Below are 9,861 nucleotides of genomic sequence, written 5' to 3'. Positions count from 1 at the left end.
ACCCTTCCCCTTCACCCTTCCCTTTCTTGCCACGCCCCTTAAGGAGTAGTTCAAGGCCCACTGAACTTCTTAAGATGTGCCAGGCGTATAAGGCGGTGTCAGACGGTGTCAGACTGTGTCAGGCGATGTCAGACGGTGTCTTACGGTGTCAGATGGTGTCAGAGTGTGTCAGACAATGTCAAACGGTGTCAGATCGTGATGCCCAACATTAGGTAAATATAATTGTAGTCCAGAGAACTCTGAATGGACCTATGGCACTCCGCTACCCCCTATGTGGCTCCCTCGTGACACTCTATGGCACTTAGAACTGTCCCAGGATCCCAAGCATTTACGCAACTACTTACGAAACCTGTGCATCTTTCGACAATCTTGGCGGCTTTGTTTACATTTATTAAACAGTTTACAAGCTTGGAAACTTAACAACACGAACCATGTTGTAAATTTCTATAGGTACTTTCATCTACAACCATTCCTGTAAGATCTACAACCATTCCTGTAAGATCTACAACCATTCCTGTAAGATCTACAACCCTTCCTGTAAGATCTACAACCATTCCTGTAAGATCTACAACCATTCCTGTAAGATCTACAACCATTCCTGTAAGATCTTCAACCATTCCTGTAAGATCTACAACCATTCCTGTAAGATCTACAACCATTCCTGTAAGATCTACAACCATTCCTGTAAGATCTACAACCATTCCTGTAAGATCTACAACCATTCCTGTAAGATCTACAACCATTCCTGTAAGATCTACAACCATTCCTTTAAGATCTACAACCATTCCTTTAAGATCTACAACCATTCCTGTAAGATCTACAACCATTCCTGTAAGATCTACAACCATTCCTTTAAGATCTACAACCATTCCTGTAAGATCTACAACCATTCCTTTAAGATCTACAACCATTCCTTTAAGATCTACAACCATTCCTGTAAGATCTACAACCATTCCTGTAAGATCTACAACCATTCCTGTAAGATCTACAACCATTCCTGTAAGATCTACAACCATTCCTGTAAGATCTACAACCATTCCTTTAAGATCTACAACCATTCCTGTAAGATCTACAACCATTCCTGTAAGATCTACAACCATTCCTGTAAGATCTACAACCATTCCTTTAAGATCTACAACCATTCCTGTAAGATCTACAACCATTCCTTTAAGATCTACAACCATTCCTGTAAGATCTACAACCATTCCTTTAAGATCTACAACCATTCCTGTAAGATCTACAACCATTCCTGTAAGATCTACAACCATTCCTGTAAGATCTACAACCATTCCTGTAAGATCTACAACCATTCCTGTAAGATCTACAACCATTCCTGTAAGATCTACAACCATTCCTTTAAGATCTACAACCATTCCTGTAAGATCTACAACCATTCCTGTAAGATCTACAACCATTCCTGTAAGATCTACAACCATTCCTGTAAGATCTACAACCATTCCTGTAAGATCTACAACCATTCCTTTAAGATCTACAACCATTCCTGTAAGATCTACAACCATTCCTGTAAGATCTACAACCATTCCTGTAAGATCTACAACCATTCCTGTAAGATCTACAACCATTCCTGTAAGATCTACAACCATTCCTGTAAGATCTACAACCATTAGATTACCAACTACAATCATTCTAGTACCATATACAACCCTTAAATACCATCCACAACAATTCAAGAACCACAAACAGTCATTCCAGTACTATCTACTATTAAAAATATATATTAATACTCACTATACAAATTTAAGAATTTATCTAACAATATATAAACACATCACTAACTTAGAAAGGTGTTTATATACACAAATGTTAGGTTTGTTGACCTCATACGACTGATTAGTCATTGTTCAATGACCTTATATCGGTCGTTAGCCATTGCTCGTTGACCCTATACGAGTCGTTAGCCAGTGTTCGTTGACCCTATACGAGTCGTTAGCCATTGCTCGTTGACCCTATACGAGTCGTTAGCCATTGCTCGTTGACCCTATACGAGTCGTTAGTCATTGTTCGTTGACCCTATACGAGTCGTTAGCCATTGCTCGTTGACCCTATACGAGTCGTTAGCCATTGTTCGTTGACCCTATACGAGTCGTTAGCCATTGCTCGTTGACCCTATACGAGTCGTTAGCCATTGCTCGTTGACCCTATACGAGTCGTTCACCATTGCTCGTTGACCCTATACGAGTCGTTAGCCATTGCTCGTTGACCCTATACGAGTCGTTAGCCATTGCTCGTTGACCCTATACGAGTCGTTAGCCATTGCTCGTTGACCCTATACGAGTCGTTAGCCATTGCTCGTTGACCCTATACGAGTCGTTAGCCATTGCTCGTTGACCCTATACGAGTCGTTAACCATTGTTCGTTGACCCTATACGAATCTTTATTCGTTGTTCGTTGACCTCAAACGAGTCGCTAGTCATCGTTTAATGACGATACACGAGTGATTAATAACTGCTCTCTGATCTTATCCGAGTCGTTAGTAATTGCTCGTTGACCTTTTATGAGTCGTTAATCGTATTAAATGTCGTTAGTCATCGTTTTTTTTAACCTTAAACGAAAGGACGAACGAAAGAAACTTGTCTAAATGAAAAGCAAACACAGAAGACGTCAACAAACACCAAAGTATAATGCAATATATCCATTCATTATGCAACATCAATTCATTGTAAAACACCTATTCTACACCCATTGTTCGAACGTTTCTACAACGTTGGAACAAGGTTTAATAACACGTTAACAACCAATATACAACGTAGGGAACAAGGTTTAATAACACGTTAACAACCAATATACAACGTTGGAACAAGGTTTAATAACACGTTAACAACCAATATACAACGTTGGAACAAGGTTTAATAACACGTTAACAACCAATATACCACGTTGGAACAAGGTTTAATAACACCTTCTAACAACCAATATACAACGTTGGAACAAGGTTTAATAACACGTTAACAACCAATATACAACGTTGGAACAAGGTTTAATAACACGTTAACAACCAATATACAACATTGGAACAAGGTTTAATAACACGTTAACAACCAATATACCACGTTGGAACAAGGTTTAATAACACCTTCTAACAACCAATATACAACGTTGGAACAAGGTTTAATAACACGTTAACAACCAATATACAACGTTGGAACAAGGTTTAATAACACCTTCTAACAACCAATATACAACACTGGAAAAAGGTTTAATAACACCTTCTAACAACCAATATACAACGTTGGAAAAAGGTTTAATTACACCTTCTAACAACCAATATGCAACGTTGGAACAAGGTTTAATAACACCTCCTAACAACCAATATACAACGTTGGAACAAGGTTTAATAACACCGCCTAACAACCAATATACAACGTTGGAACAAGGTTTAATAACACGTTAACAACCAATATACAACGTTGGAACAAGGTTTAATAACACCTTCTAACAACCAATATACAACGTTGGAAAAAGGTTTAATAACACCTTCTAACAACCAATTTACAACGTAGGGAACAAGGTTTAATAACACCTTCTAACAACCAATATACAACGTTGGAAACAAGGCTTAATAACACCTCCTAACAACCAATATACAACGTTGGAACAAGGTTTAATAACACCTTCTAACAACCAATATACAACGTTGAAACAAGGTTTAATAACACCTCCTAACAACCAATATACAACGTTGGAACAAGGTTTAATAACACCTTTTAACAACTAATATACAACGTTGGAACAACCTTCTAATACATCATAAAAATTATTATAACAAGATGTAACAACTGCATTAAAGGTTGTAACAAGGGGGGGAATCACAGGGACGTTGTGTGTTTGTAAGGATTAACTTGGCTCATTCCCCTCTCTGTCTCTAAATTCACTACACACCATCCCCCACACATAGTTTTGTTCCAGTTACATCTATTACCGTACTATTCCACTTATAGCTACACTAAAATTACCGACCTATTCCATGACCAATTACAGACACTCGCTGTTTTCTCTAAACTCAAAATTTTTGCTTTCGAGTCATTATACAATTCTCACTACATCAATTATCTTTTCATTCCAGTTCCGCTGTACCCATTTTCATATATCAATAGCGCTGTAACCCGCTATTTCAGCTTCCATTTGACCCATTCTCACTATTTACAAGGCAGCAGCAGCACTGTACCTGGGCGGTGACTGTGTGATGTTACTTGTTGGTCCGACGAACCTGAACTGTGCTCAGTCGCTGCTCACCGGCCCCTTTATATAGCTTCCAGATGCCACGCCCACCCACCCTCTTGACAACCAATCACCACCTCACAAGGACAGTGACGTCATGGTCGGCTAGTACTAGCAGGCCAATCGATTACAGGCAAAGGTTATGTCTCATCCAAAGCCCACCAATCACCACCCTCAGTTTTGCCTTCATCTCTAGGGTAGTGACGTCGGCGGTGACGTAGTCAGAGAGCCGCCTGCTGATTGGTGACCTCGCCCGAGGCCGCTGGAAAGCAGAGCGCAGCGCTGTGCGGTCAAGAGGGTCTCACAAAAACACAAAAAAACAAAAGCGACAGCATTGCTACCTGGCGCACACCGCCATGTATAGAGGATGCTCAGCATTGTATAGAGGATGCTCAGCATTGTATACATGCTGCTCAGCATTGTATAGATGGAGCTCAGCATTGTATAGATGGTGCTCAGCATTGTATAGATGGTGCTCAGCATTGTATAGATGGTGCTCAGCATTGTATAGATGGTGCTCAGCATTGTATAGATGGTGCTCAGCATTGTATAGATGGTGCTCAGCATTGTATACATGGTGCTCAGCATTGTATAGATGGAGCTCAGCATTGTATAGACGGTGCTCAGCAATGTATAGACGGTGCTCAGCATTGTATAGATGGAGCTCAGCATTGTATAGATGGTGCTCAGCAATGTATAGATGGTGCTCAGCATTGTATAGACGGTGCTTAGCATTGTATAGATGTTGCTCAGCATTGTATAGATGGTGCTCAGCATTGTATAGATGGTGCTCAGCATTGTATAGATGGTGCTCAGCATTGTATAGAGGATGCTCAGCATTGTAAAAATGGTGCTCAGCATTGTATAGATGGTGCTCAGCATTGTATAGATGGAGCTCAGCATTGTATAGATGGTGCTCAGCATTGTATAGTCGCTGCTCAGCATTGTATAAATGTAAGGACACGTCTGTGGCACAACATATACTTACAAATACTTACAAATAACTAACAAATGCTTACAAATAACTTACAAATACTTACAAATAACTTACAAATAACTTACAAATAACTTACAAATACTTACAAATAACTTACAAATACTTACAAATAACTTACAAATACTTACAAATAACTTACAAATAACTTACAAATAACTTACAAATGCTTACAAATAACTTACAAATAACTTACAAATAACTTACAAATGCTTACAAATAACTTACAAATACTTACAAATAACTTACAAATAACTTACAAATAACTTACAAATGCTTACAAATAACTTACAAATACTTACAAATAACTTACAAATAACTTACAAATAACTTACAAATACTTACAAATAACTTACAAATACTTACAAATAACTTACAAATACTTACAACTGACTCTACACCTGGACGAGTCTAAGCTACACATATGGCAACCCCTCTTGAGTACACCCGGCCTACACCTGGTCTTCAACCAGGCCTCACATCTGGCTTACCCCCCTTAGACCATCCCTGGCTCCACACACCTGGCTTATCCCTCGCCACACACCTGCTTAATGGACTTCAGGGGAGAGGTTATCTTGAGGTTATCTTGAGATGATTTCGGGGCTTAAGTGTCCCCGCGGCCCGGTCCTCGACCAGGCCTCCACCCCCCCAGGAAGCAGCCCGTGACAGCTGACTAACACCCAGGTACCTATTTTACTGCTAGGTAACAGGAGCATAGGGTGAAAGAAACTCTGCCCATTGTTTCTCGCCGGCGCCTGGGATCGAACCCAGGACCACAGGATCACAAGTGCAGCGTGCTGTCCGCTCGGCCGACCGGCTCCCGGGCAAAGGGCAAAGTTTAGGGAAAAGGAGGTGACGGGGTAAGGGTGGCGGAAGCAATTGGGCAGTAACCAAGGAGATGGGGGGAGGGGGGGGGGGAGTTCCTTCAGCTGGGGCTCTGGTACAAGCCCTGAGAGGAGGTTCGAATCCTTATTGGGTCATAGAGTTCTGATGTGAATTTAGGGCTTAAGTAGGGCGGTTCAAGCCTTGTTTCACATTCGTATATATGTATGTTTGTATATGTGTGTTTGCTGGGAATGTTTGTGTGTGTTTCCTGCTACATATAAACTGTCCCAGAATGAATTCTAAAACCAATTTGAATCATCAAAGTTTCTATCTTCATGCAAATTAAGTTGCAAAATACCCCATGAAAAGATCCCTATGGAACTTTGACTAAACTACAATCGATTACAAACTTTAAGACCACAAAGTTGCTACAATTAAGTGGTCTTGAGAAGATTGCAAATCATTCTCTCATTTTTCAAATAGCAAATTTCAAACACAGTTTTGCAATTGATATAGAGTTGCAAGTAGATATGAACGTGGATGAGATAACCCCTATATATTATTATATTCATTGTTTAAAAGTTATTTCTGGATGAGGACAAGGTGAAGGAACGGTCCCCAGTCACTTGGAACATTGCAGGATCGAGCACTGACCCTGCAAGCAAGCAACGAGGCCACGCAAACCAGTCCAAGTGGCTAGTCTAAGTCTAGACAGAATTTAAATGTTGCTAAATTCTAAGAAGCTAGAACTAGGGGCTCTTCTAGAGCAGTTAGAAGCCCCTGAGGGCATGAACAACACTAACTTAGAACCCCGATTTAGGGATTTTTACGTGCCCAATAAATTCTCTAGTGAGTTAAACCGGCGCAAAGGTTTTTTTTTTTTACACAGGAGGGTACAGGAGCAGACGACTGCTGACTCCTTTTAACAGGCTGAGAGCTTTCCCTTCCCATACCTAATGGGTAAGCCTTACCCTACTACTCCCCCCTGGAACACAACCCGCCAATCGTTCTACCACCAAGGCCTCACTTACTCACGAGTGAACAGATTCAAACAGTTGCATCTTTTTTACCCAGTCAATCCTTCCTTGTTCACATCTGTAATACCTTGTATCTCATATGGTGCCTAACCTTGCCCATGTAAGCTGGAAAGTGTATATTTTCCCTGGAAGATTGCCAATGGGACCAAGCTTCCAGTTTGATTCAAGAGCACAGGTATCCAGCCAGGCAATGGAGATTACATTACATGCTTTCCAGTCCTTGAGCAAGGAGGGCGAACAACATTAGAGAGAGAGAGAGAGAGAGAGAGAGAGTGAGAGAGAGAGAGAGAGAGAGAGAGAGAGAGAGAGAGAGAGAGAGAGAGAGAGAGAGAGAGAGAGAGAGAGAGAGAGAGAGAGAGAGAGAGAGAAAGAGAGAGAGAGAGAGAGAGAGAGAGAAAGAGACAGATGATGAGTGTATTTACTTAAGTAATTATATTTAAGTGTAATTACCTAGGTGTAGTTATAGGATGAGAGCTAGGCTCGTGGTGTCCCGTCTTCCCAGCACTCTTTGTCATATAACGCTTTGAAACTACTGACGGTCTTGGCCTCTATCACCTTCTCCCCTAACTTGTTCCAACCGTCTACGACTAGATTTGCTATTTGCAATTATTATTTGTGCCTGCAGGATCGGGCTGTTAGCTCTTGGACTCCGCCTTTCTAACCGATGGTTATCTAATGAACCGAGTCCCGACCTAACACACACACACACACATACACACACACACACACACACACACACACACACACACACATACACACACACACACACACACACACACACACACACACACACACACACACACACACACACACACACACACACACACACACACACACACACACACACACACACACACACACACATACACACACACATACACACACACACACACACACACACACACACACACATACACACACACACACACACACACACACACACACACACACACACACACACACACACACACACACACGTTCCCAGGAAGCAGCCCGTAGCAGCTGTCTAGCTCCCAGGTGCATATTTACTGCTAGGTGAACAGCGGCATCAGGTGAAATAAATTCATTTGTCTCGGCCTCGGCCGGGAATAGAATCCGGGCCATTAGGAATACGACTCTGGAGCGCCGTCCACTCAGCCGCGAACCCACCCCCCCTGTGTGTGTGTGTGTGTGTACTCATCTAGTTGTGCTTGCGGGGGTTGAGCTCTGGCTCTTTGGTCTCGCCTCTCAATGGTCAATCAACAGGTGTACAGGTTCCTGAGCCTATTGGGCTCTATCATATCTACATTTGAAACTGTGTATGGAGTCAGCCTCCACCACATCACCCCCTAATGCATTCCATTTGTCAACCACTCTGACACTAAAAAAAGTTCTTTCTAACGTCTCTGTGGCTCATTTGGGCACTCAGTTTCCACCTGTGTTCCCTAGTGCGTGTTCCCCTTGTGTTAAATAGACTATCTTTATCTACCCTATCAATTCCCTTGAGAATCTTGAATGTGGTGATCATGTCCCCCCTAACTCTTCTGTCTTCCAGCGAAGACAGTGTGTGTGCGTGCGTGTGTGCGTGTGTCAGGGGGCGGAACAGATGTTTATATGTGACACAATCCACGATAGTGACCACTGGTCCCACCTCCATGGTCCCGGGTAACAGGCCCGGGTGAGCATGTCTCTCTCTCTCCCTCCCCTCCCCAAACCTGGCCCCAGCCCCCCCCCCCCAACCCTCTCTCAGGTTCACACCCTCTCCAATTGACAAACTGATACTGCCTAACTACTCCCCCCCCCCACACACACCCAAATAGGGCTCTTGGGGGGGTTGTAATTGAAGCAGCCACTACACCCTCTTCTGGGTGTAGACTCAGTGGGGAAGAAAGTCAAGTTCAATCAAGTTCAACTATGTTTACTGAGACAAGAAAAAAACATCTCAGAGGGATAGAGTAGCTTAGTCTATTTCTACCCCCCCCCCCCCCCCCCCCCCAATTGGAAGGAAGTCCTCTATAAGACTTCAACTTCACCGTCTCTCGAACTTAATTATATTACCCAAACTTTCCCAAATTACCTTTCCCGAAGGTAAAACTTGAATCCTGTCAAGTTGGTTCAGGACTAACATGCAGCAGAGTCCAATTTCTCCCTTCAAAAAAAAAAAAAAAAAAATATATATATATATATATATATATATATATATATATCTTCTTGTATCAAGTATCTAAATTTAATACGTCAACGTCCGTCAGTCTGCTGTTCACTTGAACACCGTTGAACGTTCACTGGAGTAGCTCTGTTCAACGATTTCCTCACAACAAACATCATTTATATTGTGTTTGGTTAACACGTCTTACAAAAAAAATTAGCTTCTTACACGTAAGTAAATCTCAAACATTTACATGACTTTAACCTTTGACCCCAAGAAAGGTTAATGTGGGTAATTTAGGACTGCAGCTCCCGGTCCCTATCTTCAGAGATTATATCATTTTATTCTACAGTATTTGCAAGTGAAGCTTTTCTGTCAAATGAGTCGAAGACGACCATCTTCCGTTTTCTAAACAAGAAGCCTATTACAGAGTTCCCGGGTAATACGGACACACAATACACCTTGAGTATACACAACACAAGACACACACACACACACAACACTACACCTTGAGTATACACAACACAACACACACACACACACACACACAACGCCTACACCTTGAGTATACACAAGACAAGACACACACACACACACACACAACACTACACCTTGAGTATACACAACACAAGACACAC

General features: G+C 41.9%; 2 protein-coding genes across 4 annotated transcripts in view; both read right to left on the bottom strand.

Annotated features, from left to right (window-relative positions):
• Window positions 1–9,861, bottom strand: part of LOC123746253 (larval cuticle protein 65Ag1) — a 102,124-nt gene that overhangs the window by 11,126 nt on the left and 81,137 nt on the right. The window contains exon 1 of one of the 3 annotated variants that reach the window (XM_069314868.1): window positions 4,187–4,246. The exons of the other annotated variants lie outside the window; for them this stretch is intronic. The gene's annotated coding sequence lies outside the window, so the exon portion shown is untranslated. Of the gene's footprint in view, window positions 1–4,186; window positions 4,247–9,861 lie in introns of those variants that run through there. 3 annotated transcript variants of the gene reach the window in all.
• LOC138357912 (SUMO-interacting motif-containing protein 1-like) lies at window positions 417–1,646 on the bottom strand. The gene has a single exon (XM_069315086.1). It carries the CDS (start codon window positions 1,644–1,646, stop codon window positions 417–419), a length of 1,230 nt encoding a protein of 409 aa, XP_069171187.1.

Source organism: Procambarus clarkii, chromosome 80, assembly GCF_040958095.1.
Source record: "Procambarus clarkii isolate CNS0578487 chromosome 80, FALCON_Pclarkii_2.0, whole genome shotgun sequence".
NCBI lineage: Eukaryota > Metazoa > Arthropoda > Malacostraca > Decapoda > Cambaridae > Procambarus > Procambarus clarkii.
The sequence above is the reverse complement of the archived record's forward strand: the minus strand, read 5'-3'. Positions and strand labels throughout refer to the sequence as shown.

What these genes read in the sequence shown, in the direction of transcription:
- LOC138357912 (XM_069315086.1), bottom strand. Translation starts at nt 1,646, where the DNA reads ATGATTGTAGTTGGTAATCTAATGGTTGTAGATCTTACAGGAATGGTT.